General features: G+C 42.3%; 1 protein-coding gene across 2 annotated transcripts in view; it reads right to left on the bottom strand.

Moving 5' to 3' along the window:
- The window catches only part of LOC122155215 (ethanolaminephosphotransferase 1-like), a 47,987-nt gene extending 32,299 nt beyond the window's left edge, over window positions 1–15,688 (bottom strand). For both annotated transcript variants that reach the window (XM_042809047.1, XM_042809048.1), the window contains exons 1-2: window positions 15,626–15,688; window positions 3,072–3,140 (exon numbers count right to left, since the gene is read on the bottom strand). In XM_042809047.1, coding sequence (XP_042664981.1) covers window positions 3,072–3,140; window positions 15,626–15,682 — 126 coding nt within the window. In that variant the 5' untranslated portion in view covers window positions 15,683–15,688. The remainder of the gene's footprint in view (window positions 1–3,071; window positions 3,141–15,625) is intronic.
- Window positions 15,689–17,143: the final 1,455 nt, after the last annotated feature.

Raw genomic sequence — 17,143 nt, 5'->3', positions numbered from 1 at the left:
AACTATATATCTTCATTGCTTTATTTAATAACGTTGGAAAAAATATTAAATCTGATAGCTGCATTCTTTACCACTAGGTTTTTGTCACTAATTTTAAAATACTGTATGTCAGTTCTTACAGTAATTGAAGTACATAATGTAATGCACACAGTTGCTGTGCAGATGTATGCTTATATCATTCTGAATTTCTGAAACCCCAATTCTAAATCCCTCAGAACAATTGATGGCAAACGTTTGCTGAAGTTCCTCTCAGGGAACTCCCGAGGAAGAGTAAAGCAGCTGCATGCTATGGATGTAAGTGACAGAGCACACCTCCTTCTTTCTGTACAGAGGACACAGAACCATAAAATCACTGAAGTCCTAAGACCACCTAGTCCAACCATCAACCCACCCTCACCATGCCCACTAACCACATCCCTCAGTGCCACATCCGCGTGCTTCACGAACGCTTCCAGGATGGTGACTCCACCACCTCACTGGGCAGCCTGTGCCACTGCCTCACTGCTCTTTCTGAGAAAAATTTTTTCCTAATATCCAACCTGAACATTCCCTGGTGCAACTTAAGGTCATTTTCTCTCATCCCGTTGAAACTTACTAAGATAGAGATTTTAGTACAAATACAAACCTGTATTTTAGGGATTGCACACTGTTACAGGTACGTCCAATCCTTTGGCTAGCAGATGTGCAATGAAAAATGGTTACAGGAGTTCTGTCCTTAGGAAAAGATCCCTTCCTCTCATTACAGTCACTGTTTCAATCCTTTACTGACCTAAACTGCCCATGTATTTGGAAAATATTCCAAGTGCAAAATCTCTTTTGTTGTATTCAATATCCCTTATTCTTTTGTCAAGCATTACACTACTATTGTCTTATTTCATAAATTGTAAATTAAAGTGTAGTAATGACTAACTTCACAAATACATTGGAAAACCAAAGCCTGACTTCACTAGCACCATAGTATGCTAATTAAGGACACCTTTGAATCTTTACTGTCTAATTAACAGACAGCAGAAAGCTAACACACCCATACACTACACGATTAATACAGCTGGAGGCTCCAGTAGGAAGAATCATATCTGTTCTTTTGCAAAACCATTCCATACTTCAACCTTTTAAAAAACCTACTTCTACAGAATACTGATGCCTGTTTTAAAGGGCCCACAGTCACTCATGCTAAAAGCCTTAATACAGACAACAAATATTTTAATACAATCGATTGCCTATTTGGATAACGAGTTGAGAAGTACCAGTATTTCTATAAGGCTCTGTTCAAACTTGAGATATTCCTTAAGTAGGTCACCTGAGACCGCTAGAATTCTACTCATGCACAGTTCTAATAATAAAATCAAAGTTCATAAAGGGACCTGGGGAGGTGGTTAATTGACTTCAGTGGAGATGGCATACACCTGTGTCTCCTACTGGGACTTCCTCCTTTTATTGTTCCCACACAGACATGACTCCTCATGAATACAAACGCAGGAAGAAGAGTGCAGTAGCCAAGTAATGCTGCCTATTATCTGCCAGACAGCGTGTGATGGTTATTTATTATAAAACACAAACCTTAATTAAAGGCATAAGGCATAAGAATCATGCAATGGATTAAATAATTCCTAAGAAGAAATGTCCACAGTTGCATAATTAGAATAATTTTAAATAACATGTAGAAAAAATTAATTGTTAATCTATAGTTTCACAGAGGTTACAGGCAGCAACTCTACAGGCCTTGGTTCTGCACTCCTACCTCCCACTTTCAGCCCTGTGCTCAGCTTTGGTTTCTATTCTGGACAAAATCATACTCAGCTAGCATACAAGGAGGTTGAAGGTATCTGGAGGTCAAACTTTTCAAAGGACCTATCGCCTTGTGCTCAGTGTGTATGACAAACAATGCACTGTTTTCCTTCCAGGAAAACTCCCATGGCAGGATGATTGGAACTAGATGATCTTTGAAGACCCAAGCCATTCTATGATTCAATGACTCTATTACTCCAAAACTCTGCAACTGCAGAAGAACTCAACCCCAAGGTAGGTTTATCTTTGTGGTGCTCTTCTTTCAGTCTGGATCCCTCAGAGCGCAGAGCAAACATGCAACAAAGCCTCAGCTCATCTCCTGCATGGGACTCAGAGTGGGGGTCTCTCATTGTTTGTCCCCACATTATGATGGAAATGGAAACAAATTTCTCATAACTAAATCACTGAATTCAGCTTGGGTCTTGGTATTTCTTTCATATCGGTTCCAGTTATTTTCTAATTCTGAAGTTAGGATGTGCAATTATAAAACTACATTGAGGTAATTCACGAGAGATTACAATTTTCTGCTATATCGAGCATAAGCAACAGCTGGATTATAAAACCCAAATGTGGCAGATTCTGACCGCATGCATACATTTTCTTGCATATACATTTCCTTTCAAGTCTACTCCAATCCAAAGATTTCCATTTCAGAGACAGATGCAGTGGTCTCTGCTTTCTTGAAGATCAATAAAGTTTACGATTATTGAGATCCAGCTTCTGCTTTTGCCAACAACAGCAAAACTAATTGTGAGCAGCTTTATATTTAAGAACTGAAGATCATAATGCATTCAAGAGATGCCATCTCCCAATCGTTATGGTGATCATGGTAACTGCTTTCATTTTCAGCTTCTTAGAGAAACGTCTGGCTCCCTGGAGCAAGTACCCAGGGGAGAAAATGAGACAGCACTTGCATAAAATGACTTGCACAGCAGAGATTCAGTCACGCTGTTGTTAGGTGGCATATGCTGAACAAAAATAATGTGTACCACTTAAACCCTTTAATGCCTGCAAAGCTGTTTAATGAAAGATGTAACAGAAACTGATGATTTTTGTATAACGGTAAAGAAAAAGATACAACCTTGCTTTTCTAAAAAAAAAACACATCTAAATCCAAACATATTCATCCTAACTATAGCTATATATCCAGTAATATGGGTTCTTTCATATACATGTCCTAATTTCAGCTTCACTGATCAATATGTATCCTTAAATGAAAATACTTCTATTTAAAACAAATTCTTCCATTATTGTGTGACATTTCTGTTTAGTAAGACTCTTACCTTAATGATTTTGTTCCAGATGGGCTGCATGACATACACTGATAAAGGATTTGTATCCACAGCACTGTACTGTGAGGAAAAAAGCAAAGATGTAAAACAATGCACTATTTTTCCATACATATTTTTCCATCACTGGATACCATCCAACATCTAAGAGAAATAATTCTGGGTGTGACTGGTGCAAATTTATTTTATACTGATGACCCCTCTTACAGCTTGAATTTTGTTTGAAAGCACTGATCTGGTTTATGTTTATTTTGCAGGTATCTCTATGTTCAAACAGAAAGATTTGGGTTGATGAAATAGCAAAGAGTCGCATTTTACTTTTAAACTCTTCATCATTTTGCAAGCTGTCCTATAAGACTCTGCATTTGTAATGTATTTTTTATTTAATGTATTTTGATGGATAATTAGGGAGCTCATAAACAGGAGGGAGAACAACTTTTTACATGGTCAGACAGTGATAGGACGGAGAGAATGTCTTTAAGCTGAAAGAGGGGAGATTTATTTTAGATGCTAGCAAGAAATATTTCACTCAGAGGGCAGTGAGGTGCTGGCACAGCTGCCCAGAGAAGCTGTGGAGTCCCATCCCTGGAGGCACCCACGGCCAGTTTGGATGGGGCCTTGGGCAGCTGAGCTGCTAGGGTGCAGTCCTGCACATGGCAGGGGGTTGGAGCTGCATGGGCTTCAAGGTCCCCTTGAAAGGTCTTTCAAACCTTTGTTATTATGACTGATTGATCTTTTGATAGTACATGCTGCCTAGTCTGAACCAACCACGCACTTTGCCTATATTAACACCAGAAATAACAGTAATACAGAGCTATAAAATCCTTATGCTAATAGAATAGTCAGTGGTGATTAATTCAGATGAGAATGGAGGAAATCCTCTGAAAACGGGGGGAAAAAAATCAAAGTATTCATTAGCACTACTGAGGCACATCCTTACTACAGATGTTATTCAAAGACTACTTGAGGTATGTGACAACTTAATGACCAGCAGGCTCTGTTAATTAAAGCATGCCTAGACAAGAAGGCACAGTACATCACCTCAGCTCCTGGTCCTTCTGTTGACTTTCTCCTCCTCACTTCAGCCCTTCAAAACCAAGAATAATGTCATACAATCCTTGCTAAATAACAGCAGCAAAATGAGGCTTTCTACCCAAGGTATGCACTGGCTTTCCTGAACAACTACTTGTTCCCAGGAGGAGACTAGGAAAAATAATCTCATTTATTTGGAACTATTTTCTTGCTCTTACATAGATATATTTTGGAAAACATGCAACGTGGTGAAATTTTTGTTTGCTTGATGGTTTCCAAAGTCAAGTAAACAAACAATCAAAATAATCTTTGTTTGTTAGTAAAAACGCATGAGGATTACGACCAGGTTATATCACCTAGAGACGTTCCAAAAACTCTCACACTGACCCTCCTTCCATCTGCAGATGAGCCACAGTCCTCTGGGAAGGAAAAGAGCATTAAGGAGATGTGAAGAAGAACAGAAAGTTGCTCTTCCCTCATACAGTAATTTCTTCTAGTCAGATGAAAGGAAATGCACATGGAAAAAATATGCTTGAGTTTTCTCTCCTGGCAAAACTAATACTTAAAATCTATATAGTTTAACACTCTGCTTCAAATAAGCTACTAACCTCAAGGTCATTAAATCCTCAGCAATTTAATGTTCGCAGCTTCTCAGAAAAGCAAATTACTTGGTAAAACATCCATATTATAATGAATGAACATTAACATGAGAGTGCACCAGAACTTTATTTGAAAATAGTACTGCAATTTGCTATTGCATAACTGCCATTTTCTGGGCATTATACTTACACTAAAAGACCAAAGTGGAGGACAAGGCTGCTGGAGGTGTTTAAGTGCAAGGGTGAGGCAAGTACTAAGCACTCCCCAGTAACCCCTTCCTGCACTTGATAGGGGGTCCTGGTTGTCCTTTTGTTTATATCAAGAAGGACTTGGAATTATCAGAAAGTTTTACTAATTATTACATAAAGGAAGCTGCAATAGTTGGGAGAGAATGGCAGTAGGAGGAGAACAGGAAAAGTGGCATTATCCATCTCCATCTCCTAGGCTCAAAAATGCTTACTGTGTATTTTAGAATAGCTGATGTCTTCTTGAAAGATATCTGCTTTCTCTCTCAGTGTTAGGAATGGCTTCTGTCAGAGCTAGAAGTGAGGACAATGCAAACAGCAGGCAGGATGCACAGACAGCAATGTACACAGACACACGTGTGTACAACACATGTAAGATGTGCTCTCACTCAGCACAGCATCGAGACCTAGGTGCTCAGGGGGTCAAGAGAGGGAATGGAGGCTTGAACAGTAGGAAATGTAAAAGTATGTAAAGAAAAGTAAGCAGGAAAAATGAGAAAAAAGACAACGAGCAGAAGCAAAGTTAGGCAACACAGAAGAAAGAAGAGTGGGCAAACAGGAGACAACCTGCCCAGAACAGAAGAGAAGAGGCAGATCATCAGTGGGTCAAAAGCAGCCTCCATGACCAAGGTCTGCACTGCTGAACACACAAGACAAATGTTACCTCTAGCTGTCATCCACACAGCTTAGCAGTGCCTCCAGCTGTTACCAGCTGATCACATCCACACCTCAACACACTTGGTGGAGGGGTCTGAGGCCTTGTTATCTGTACAACTCATACCTCATTAGCACTGAGTCTGTTTCAGTACTAGAGGATCTGAAACAACCTGGACAGTAAGTTGTAACCCAGAGTGAACCTTCAAAGACCCAAATGTGCAGATTGGGATAGGGATGAAGAATGGTGAAAGCCACACAATGGTGCACAACACCTACAGGATGGACTATTTCCAAAACAAAATCTTACTACAGCCTTGCAGAGAAAATGGAAAAGAGAAGGAGGGAGTGAGCTAACAATTAATCAGGGCAGAGAGCTGGATCTTCACTTGTCTTCCTGGCCCTCTCCAGCACTTCACTACAGAAGCATCCCAAGAATAGAATTTGAAATGAAGAGAAGAACATAAAGCATGTCTACACAAACTTCAGAGTCAGTAGAGAAAGTAAGCTGAAGACATGTAGCTGTATTTACTACAGGGAGATAGTTATTCAGTTCAAACTGGTCTTTAAGCTTACAAACTATATTACTCCAAATTGCACCATACTATGCAATGCAGCCACATCCATTCAGAGATACAGAGCAAAACTGAAGTGAACTGTTTACATTTGAATTCCTAGCATCATGACTCCATAGGTATTGATTTCATCTTAACAGCAACAAATATTCTTGTTTACCTTCCTGCCTGCAAATCACCTGCTTCAACCTGTTCATTAAAATGTGCAATAATTTTGTGATTTATCACAGGTCTTACTATCCCCAATGGACATTTTGCAAGACTGAGGCACAGATGAGCAGTGATTCACTCTAAGAGTATCTAGCAAAGGGCACAGACACAATATTATTACAAGGATCATGTTTACAGACACCATCTAATTATAAACAATACCAGTACCAGTGTATTCAAATAAATCACCCAAATTAGCTCAACTTTGTACTTGAACTCACTTTTGCAGAAGGAAATAAATAAATATGTTCAGAATCAAAAGCCTGCAAAAAATTATTTCCCAGACAAACTAACATTTAAAACAACTAAATATCAGGGAGCAATCATGATTTAGATTGCAATATATTGAATATGTGGTTCTGTGATCCTTCTAACATTTCATGTGTGATTAGATGCCTCCAGAGGAAGAATACACAAGCTGTTCCCACAGAGAAAAGATGAGAACAGTTAAACAACTACACAAGAACATCCTGCAAACAAACACAACCACCTCAGGCACACTTGCAACTTCAGAGAGCTCAGTAGCAATTCTCACTTCTGGCAAGTTATTTCATGATTATGTAATACAAACTTTCTCCCTTTGGTAATTTATGCTTTTGTAACCACAAAAAAAATTAAAGAAAACACTTAAATATTGAAACATCTGGGAATAATCTTCTATCCACCTTTCAGATTCCTGTAATGAACTGACCACAAGGACTTTTAATTTTTACTCTACATGTCTTTTTACAGGCTTGTAGATATTACAGGTTTGGGATTTAAACAGAATCTTCACAAAGGGAAAGACGAGAGGTAAACTCTAAGACAACAAAACATAGCTATACAACATTGTGGATACCAAATAAATTCCAAATGTTCAGCAGTTTAAAAGTGCTGATGCATTCCAAAACACAACTCTGGCACTTTTAATAATGAAGTTCCTTTCTGTTATACCATCTTTTAGTTAATTATTCATAAGTAAATGATTTGGATTCTTTTATGTCCCATTGCTTATCCATGTATCTATACCCATAGCACATCCATGTATCTATATTTTTATTAGGTCACCAGAAGGTATAAGCCTCTAAGACATCTAGGGCTGAAGTCTACAGCAGAGAGGAAACAGAAGAAAAGGGTTTGTAACTGAGCCTGGAGAAGAGCAGAGGGTGGAGAGCATTCAGTTGCACCCTTGGATACAAATGATTGTCCTCTGACTTTCTTTCAATTCCATTGCACACTCACAGTCAGGAAACCTGATCAAGTTAAACTACTAGAAAAATATTCAAAATCCAATGTGATGATTTGGACACCTCGGCAAATTCTGATTAATATTATGAAGTTGTTAGGAAGTTGTTATTATGCAAACCACTGTGCCATGGTTACTTCTTTATAGATGTTTACTCATCATTCAGGCATCCCTCCTCATTTTCAGGAATGCCAACATGGACTGCAGGCCACACACCACACATTCCATGAGGCTGTGGGGCACGTGAAGCTGTAGGGCAAGATAGGCTGCTCCAAAGGAGTCGTGCCTGATAGTGGCTTTTCATCCTGCCTGCAAAGCAGTGCCGCTGCCCCAAGGTCACAGCGTATATCAGCTCAGAAAGGACCTCAGGAGGTCAGTACTGAGGGGCTGTGGTTAGCTGTGTACAGAGCTAGCTCATCTCAGGCCAAACAATCTCCAATCTTGCAGCTTCTTCTCACAAAGAAACAGCTCCAGCCTCAGCCATCTTGGAGATCCTTCACTGAACTTGCTCTGGTTTGTTGATGCCTTCCCTGTACTGAGGGACTCAAAACTGGATTCAGTATTCTAGATATGACCTAACAAATGCCAAATAAAGGGACATAATTACTTCTCTTGTGCCATATTATTGTTAATACGACTCAGGATGCTCTTGATCTTCTTTGCTGTCAAGGCACAGAGGGCTCATATTCAGCTTTCTGCTTCCCACAGCCCCATTTGCCAGGAGTGAGAGGCCAATGGTCTCATTTGTTGAGTGGCTATGCTTGAAATGTGGGATCTGTGAGAGACATCAGAGCCACTCTACTGCTGAGAGAGTACATCTGGGGGCAAGAAGAAGTAATGTGCTGGCCCTGAGAGTTAAGATCTTGCTCAATATGTGAGAATAGATAGATACTATTCATTGTTGGCAGGAATGTTAGCGCTCGAAGCAGAGAGAAGTGGAGAGAGATAATGCTGGAAGTCAGCAATACTTTTCAGTCAACAGCAGTTATATTAAGGGTGCTCCTAACTTATCCTCAGGAAAAGAGTTTGTGTAATGGAACATGTCCAAACACATTAATGAAGAAAGATGACAGAAAAGGACACAGAAATATGATCAAATACTGAGCAAGGGATAGCAGAAGGCAGATACAAGTTTGTATGGGAATTGTTGAGTCATGGCCTGAACCATCGATTGATCACCTGAGGCAAGGACTGAGTCAGCCCTGGGAGCACAGGTGAAGACAATTCACCTGTATGACAGTGGAGCCTGGCTCTACTTCTCCTAGACCCCATTTAGGGGCTGAATGCCTCTGGGGAAGGATCTCTTCCTGGAGATCCCTCCTTCTGGAGTTTTCTACTGTGAGCCTAGGACACAGGTGAGCATTTCATTTTTTATTGTCTTGATTCCACCATGATAATCTTTCTAACTATAAACCTGTAAAATACCATCCTAATCACACCACTCTTCTAATTGTACATTTATTAATTGCACACAAGTTTATTGTTGTAAAGTTAGAGGCTGGCCTAGTCTGGTGAAAGCACGAACCCCGTTAAAAAGCAAGACTTTTCCCCTCTCAAGGAATGCACAAAAAGAACCTTAACCGTCCATATTCAAACGAGTTCTAACGTGACAAGGAAGTCATTAATAAGTGGGTTTTTGTTTATTTGTTTGTTTTTCTTTTGTTTTGCTTACTACATCTCTTTGTGTATATGTACAAACACCTGTGTTGTACAAACAGTAGCCAGAACTCTCACCTAGAGAGAGCTCTGACTGGCTGTGCACCCAAACTTCTGGACAGCCCAAAGAAACTGCTTTAATCCCAGAGGAGTAGGCAGATAAAACTGGGTTGCAGTTTGCATGAAGGATGCTGACCAGGAGTTCTGTACCATGTGTGCTAAGTAAGCAGTCCTGAACAATAATCTTGATGGTTAAAAGAGGGGCAATATTTCACAGTAAGATGCAAAATTCCAATTCCTCCCTCTATGACATGATCCCGACAAAAGAAAGCAGATGATAATAATAACAAAAAACCCAAATCATTTACATCCTACTCACAGATTCACCTTTACAATTAGTCTTCTGCTAAAATATGGATTAAAAAAAAATACTTATGAATACATAAATGTGCATATTCTTGCATATCCCATACATAAGAATGCAGTAAGCATTTCAGAGCACTAAAATCTCTTGATAAAGCAGTAGAATAAAAACATTATTTGCACTTAATGAGACCTGAGGCATACAATTTTATCTAGAACATATCCAAAAAGTGATCTAATGGACGGAAAATCTTTGTAAATTTATGAGTGAAATTCAGCACCTGAAAACAGGTACGATTACACCATCATTGGGAAAAGTCCTGCAGCCGATAACATCAAATGCAACATCTTTATGATGTAATTTCATTATGTTGCTGACTCATTAGCATTAGTATTTGATATGTATCATGATTACAGAGTACTTGATACACTACATCATGATGTCAGCTACCATTACAACGGGATGAGGAATAAGAAATGAGAGGCATACTGTAGTTCATGGCCCATGACCATTCTAGGCATGCACACAGTGAGAGAAAACATAAAGCTAATGGGTGGGGGGGGAAAAAAAAAAAGTCTATTTGACGTATTATTAATAAGTTTTTAACTACACCCTAGTCTTCCAGTTTAAAAAAATCATGGAATCCCAGAATGGCTGAGGCTGGCAGGGCCCTTCCTGCTTCTGCAGGGACACCAGAGCAGGAGCCCAGGCCCACATCCAGGCAGCTGCTGAAGGTCTCTGAGCAGCAGAGCCCACACACAGCCTGTGGGCAGCCTGTGCCAGTGCTCCGTCACCTGCACAGCACAGAAGTGCTCCTGGTGCTCTGAGGGAACATCCTGTGTTCCAGGTTGTATCAGTTGCCTATTGTCCTGGCTTTGAGCACTACCAAGAAGACCCTGGCTCTGTCCTCTTTGCAGATTTTTATACATCTTAAGATCCCTCCTTAAGTCTTCCCTTACCCAGGCTGAATGGGTCCAGCTCTCAGCCCGTCCTATTGGGAGAGATGCTTCAGTCCCTTTGTGATCCTACACTGGGCCCTTTCCAGTATGTCCAGGTCTTGTGCTTCTGGTACTGAAAACAGAATTTCTATTCAGTCAGTGTGAGCAGAACCCATTATTTCTCAATCTCTGAGTTATAGAGGTAGCCTATAAAGGTTTATTAGATATCCAATCTTGTATTTTTCCACATCAGTCCAATCCTGGATTTAAACAAAGTAACTAGCTGGAAGATACTGAACGCACTTTGCTCTTCTGTTGGCACTAGAGAAACAATCCAACCTTGAAACATGATGATCGGACCTGATACTGTATCTCCAGCCCACCAAACTGAGGGGAGGTAACCTGAGAGGTCACGCAATGCTGCACTTTCACCTACTGCAGGATCCCATTTGTTAGACTTTCAGGAAGCAGATCAACTTACCGTGAGGTGATGAGTTCTGCCTTCCAATTGCTTGTGATAAATTACAATGCTGGTGAACTAATATAAAACACACTGGCCAAAACTTGCCCGAGAAAGTTGTAAGCAGCTGGTTTGTAACGCTCTAAGCACTGGATTTTACATCCTCCAGAGGGAAAGGGAATGATTTCTTAAGACTGGTGAAATGGTTACACAATCTCCCCCAGTACCTGCTGTTACAGGGCTTGGCTGCCCTTATCATCACAGTAGTGACATAGCTCCCAACTTACACTTGTCTCTGTGCAGCGAAAGCTTGTGTATTGTCTTTCTTTAAGAGGGCATGCACAAAGACTATCTGGCTGGTATTCTTCTAATCTGAGTGTATTATGACTGTTTCTCTCAGCTTGCATTTTCTGAGAGTCTTAAACATTTTAAAGCCATTTTGTGGACTGTAAATTGTGTGCCAAGTAGGGTGCATTATTCCACCTGATACCCAAGTGGTACCTCAAGGACAGCAGTATATGCAGCCCTCTGATTATCTATGACACTTCACACGTAACAACTTCTCTTGTTTAAAGCAGCTACAACTCTGATGACACACCAATCCCAGGTATCTATTTTGCAGTCTGTTGTCTTCTATTTTACAGTTGAAATGCTGAATTTCTTTCCCTTACACATTGTGCCTTACTGACCGAATTGCATCATATTCATTTCTGGCCATTATATCTCTTTGTCAAGAACGTTTTAAATCATAAGCCTATTCTTCAAAGTTCTTTGGTATCATCTGAAAATTTTACAAGAGTATTCTCTGTTCTGGCATCTAATGAAAATACTGAACAATAATGGAACTGGGACAGAGGTGGTTCTGTGGATAGAGCTCCATTTGATACAGTTTCCTACTTTGACAGAGAACTTCAGAGAAATACATTTCCATTTTGTGTTGATTTCTTCTTAATTACTTGTACTCAGTGTATTTACAGGAACGTGGGACAGTATCAGAAGTCTCACGGAAATGAAATCTTATCTTGATTTAGCATCCCCTGCTCTTCAGAGTGAGTTCAGCTCTGAAGATATCTCAGAGGACAGAAATGCTGAAGATATATCAAGTGAAAACGTGGCATCTTAGTCCTTAGTTTGTAACTTTATATCTGATTTTTGCATGACGTTTTGCCAAGTCTATTCTTTCAATCAAGTTGATGGACTTCGTTCTTAGATCTTATTTATTCTGAAATAGGATGATGTGTGAAAGTTTTTTGTTTGAAAAACCTCAGAACACAGGTCCTATAGAGAGACCAACTCAAGGTAAGCTTGCAGGGGAAGTCCTAAGTGATTGGAACAGGCAGTGACAAGAGCTCATTAACATTATTTGACTCTGGCAAGGAGGATAAAGATAACTAAATTCTGCTATTATTTGTTCTCATTACCTGGCTATCTCAGAATTGCCTGCTTCTAACAGAAATCTAAACAGGAAGAAAAAAAAAAAAGAAAGAAGAAAAAAGAAAGGCAGTCATGCAGTGTAATTCCACTGAAAAATGCTGGTAACAGAAATACTAAAGTAGGCACAACATGACCCAAGTCCTAAAATTGCAGTTGGCTGTAGCTATTCCCAATGGTAGGAAGCAGAACCAAGTCCAGGTATGAGCTTATTCTGCTCTACAATTACAGTGAATCTCCTGTGCTTGCAATTGTCTGAAATCAGTACATTCCCATCTGCCCCCCAGGCAGAAACAAGGCAGTATATACACACAGCAGCAATACCAAGGGTTACATATCTCATCATCACCCCTCCCCCTGTTCACTGCACAGTTTGGACCAGAGCAAAGAAGAACAAGCCTCTAAATGGCTATGTCCCCACTGGCATTCAGAATAGACCAACAGGGGCATATTTATACAGCATGTATTTGTATAGTTGACACTGAGGACTAGTGTCCATGTCGTAATGATTTCAGAAGGTTTTACACTGATCTTATTCTAGTCTAACTTCATAAACTGCATGCTAATAACTACATTCATGTGTGCCTAATATACCTAGATTAGAATCATTCCAAGGGAATCACTCTTGTGTGCTTCAAGGTGGCACTGTGACATGAACCAAAGCTTGGTAATGGGAGACCTGCCTAAAAATGCACTCCTGATCTGAGCTATAATGCTAAATACGTGTGTACCTGATGATGCTAAAGGGTGCTGAAGTTTCTGCATTCATTAGGTCTGCTGTTCCCTTTGCAAAGAACTGTATGGGTTTTGTTGCCAAGACCCTCCTCCCACTGCGAACAAGAGACAGAAAATGGCTAAGGCATACAATTGGGGCATTCATGGCAAAGAAATGAGTTCAGCTGTGTGAAGATTTTGAAAATTACTAAGTGATTTATTCTTGCTAAGTTTACCTTCATGAAATGGAACTGATTACACACTCTTAAGTTGTGTTATGTTTGACTCTTAGTTGTCAGTGGAGAAATTGTGCAAAGTGTGGATTGCACTGAGCCACTGTGTTAGTGCAAACACAATGCTGCAATGTAGTGTACAGTGGAGATGGATGCCTCTATCTAGCTTCCCAGGCATGCTTCAGGTCTGAAGCAATAAGTTGCTTTAGCTCTTATAAATCCTCCCAGAGCTTATCCAGCTCTCCACAGGGCCTGCTCTCATGCCCATGTGCTCTAGAGCTTGGTCCACCAAAAAAGGAATTGGAGGAAACCTGCGTCTGCTGGGCACAGTGAGCTGAGTTTAACACTGGTCCTGTTGACTCAGCAGTAAAGGAAGCAGGGTAGAAAGCTGGAGGTGCAGGCTGAGGCCTTGAGTTCGAGCCGTAAAAGGGGGAGAGATGGCAGCCTGAGAGCAATGAGGAGTGGAAGAGTATTATCTCTGGCCTGGGAGGGGCAAGAAGCTGTGGTTGTGGTGACAGCATTGGGCATAGGAGCGAGCAGGGAGGAGGTGGGGCGAGATGGAGGATTCTGATAGGGTCTGCTTGCCTCACCTTGCTTCATTCCCCTTGCACATCTGGAACCTCGAATATGCTGTGAGCAGCACTGCAGGAATGGGCCACTGCCTGCTCTGCCACCACCTTCTGCAGCCTGAAGCAGGGTGGGCAAGTACTACAACCTGCAGTGCCCACCTCATCTGGCTGTGCTACTCTGAGTCATTTGTTTCTGCCGTGCCCCTGCCCCAAATGACCTGGGATAATGAAGAAATTGCTGTTTGGTCTCACTTCTCCAAAACCTGCACTTACCATCATTTTCCAGATCACAGTTTAACAGATACTTCTCAAATGTGCTGGCTGATCCCTATGGTTAAGAAAGTAGTCCAACATATTTTCCAACCAAGCCAACCATTTCCACGCAACCAAGAAACCAAAGTCATTTTAATACACTCAAGTAAAATGTTGCAATATGTGATTCTGCCTTCTGGTAATGATTAATTCTTTAGAAGCACACAATGGTTACAAGCTTTAAAAAAAAAATAAAGTTATTTTGGTTCTTTTCTATCTGTGTTTGTCTGCTGCTACTTTTACCCAAATGATAAGGAAGAATGTAACACAAATTCCTTGTGTTTGCCTTACAAACCCCAACTATTATGTCTGTTCCATCTCAAAATAGCTTTTCATTTTTCCTCAGGCAATCTCAGTCAGGAGCTTGGCTCTGCTGCCAAAGCATGGGTCTGTGCAGCTCACAGCCAGCAGCCCACAGCACAGCAGACACCCAGCCAGGTTAGCACATTTACCAAGCTGCTCGCTAAACAAGCTGCAGGGAAGTATCCTGGAGCAGATCTTGCAGCCACACTTGCTCCCAAATAACTCCCTCAGCAGTGAGCAGAGCTGGGTGGGAAACCCAGAGAGCAGACAGCCGGACCAGGAAAAAGCAAGAAGCAAGGAGAGCGCAAGGTGGAAACAGCTCTGGGAAAGCAGGCCTGAAATAAGAGGTTGGTTGCTGGAAGCTGGCACATCCCCTTGCTGCAGGACGGAACAGGTGAAGGTGTGCTGATGGGGCTGCACGGGGAGTCTTGGGCACCCGCACCTCTGCTGAGGCACCGTGCAGGCAGCAGCCTGGGAACGAAACTCAGTATCTCGTACATCTGCTGCACACAGTAAATCAAGATATTTAGCGACCCACCCATTCATTTAAATTCTGCAGGTCTCTTATTTGCAAACATCAGGTTTGTTTCAACTTCTTTAGGTAAGCTTTTTTTTCTTTTTTTTTCTATAGCTTTCGTATTTCTTTTCAAATCTGAAGCATTCTTCTGAAGGCAGGATGCACGGAACACAACCAGCCCCATAAAGATGCACACAGAGACCATACCTCAGCCATGTTTTACCAGAGGGGCAGGCTAGGTCATCTCCAGAGGTCCCTTCCACTCCCTACGTTCTGTGACTCGTGATTCTTTAAAACGCAGACAGCTTTCCGAGAGGCAGACCCGCTGCAAACACCGCTACCAGGTTTCCACCAGGACCTGACGCTTCGCAACACCCGCTCACCTCCCCGGAGCCTTGTGCAGGCAGCGGGGCTCCGTTCCGCGCCGCCCCAGCCCGTGCCGGAGCCCCGGGACACCGCGGGGGCCGGAGCCCACCCGGCGCGGAATCCCGCGGGGCTACGAGCCGTTACCTTGTAGTGGCGGAAGCCGTCCAGCTGCCGGCCGCTCACATACCGCCACCGCCACATCGCGCCGCGCCGCTCCGGGCGGGGAAGGCAGCGGCGGAGCTGGAGGGGCCGGGAGGGCCGGGGGCGGGCGCAGGGCGGATCTGGAGGGCGGCACCCATCCGCGCCCGTCAGGCCGGGGCCGGCTCCCGCTGCCGGGCCTCGACGCCGCCCGGCTCTGCCCGGTGCTCCCGCCCGTGTGGCGGGGCTCCCCGTGTCGGGGGTGTCCCCGGGCTCCGTGCCGGTGAGCTGCCGGTGGCTGGAGATGCCTTCAGTCTGCCGCCTTCGGGCCCTGAATGTGTTTTTCTGGTTAACTGTTTTTCTGCCTTCCGTATTGCAGATAGTGCGGAGCCACTGTTGGGCTGCAGATGCTCGTGAGTGCGCGGTTTTCACCTCGTGTTACCTTCAGTGCACGCTGTTCGGTGGGGAGCTGAAGTTGTGCACGTCAGGGCGTGAGATCCTATTAACCAACGGGAATCTATCCAGCAACGAAATCAATTAAAATCCATTACTCAGCCCTGTGAGCTCTTCCAGGCATTGTGAGAGCCAGTGTTATTTTACAAGCTGTGCAGATTCGATAGGAATTTATATACAAGTTAAAATCACTAAGTGCAAGCTGTATACGATGGCTCTTGTTCTCTATGATTAATTACACATTAATCACTTAAGACACACACCCACATTCTGCTTCCAATAGCAACATCTGAACGTCAGGCCTTGAAAACTGCCAGTGCATTAGTACTGAGCTTCACATTACTGAGTTAACGCTTCATGCCAGTCAGGAAAGGTAAAGTATTTGGATCGGACAATTTAAATTAATGTGCACTCATACACTGGATTTTGATTTGGGGTTTCCTTCACCTCCCATTGTTACTACCATGTTTTTAAGCTGCATTATGCTATCAAGATTATCTACAAGGGTGTCTGAGAAAAGGCTCGTGACTACTCCTGTAGCCAGCAGAGGGTTTGTTTATACAACTAGTTTACTAAAAGTGACTTGACCATTTTCTAGTTATCGCTTTCATTCCTTAACTCAGACACTCACGGACCTCAAACACAAAAGCAGAAATGCACCTGGACAAATATGAGATATGTGATAGATATGTAGAATCACAAGGTTGCAAATGACCTACAAGATCATCTAGTCCAGCCTTCTCCTATCACCATTACTATCCAATAAGCTACTAAACCATACCTTGTAGCTCCTCATGCAGATGCCTCTTGAATGCTGCCAGGGACGGTGACTCCACCACCTCCCTGGACTGCTCTTTGAGAGGAAGTTTTTCCTTATACCAAATCTAAACCTCCTCTGGTACAACTTGGGCCATTTCACTGGGTTTTCTTTGTTGCGTGGGAGAAGACCAAAGCTCTCCTCATCTCAACCTCCCTTCAGAAGTTGTAGGGCATGATGACGTCTCCCCTGAGTCTCCATTTCTCCAAACAATCTCAGCTCCCTCAGCCACTCAGGTGGTAGAAAAGCCACTT

This window comes from Centrocercus urophasianus, unplaced genomic scaffold (assembly GCF_019232065.1).
Source record: "Centrocercus urophasianus isolate 14NV4802_14NV808 unplaced genomic scaffold, USGS_Curo_1.0 seq_11, whole genome shotgun sequence".
NCBI lineage: Eukaryota > Metazoa > Chordata > Aves > Galliformes > Phasianidae > Centrocercus > Centrocercus urophasianus.
Note: the sequence above shows the minus strand (reverse complement) of the source record. Positions and strands in the feature narration are given on the sequence as shown.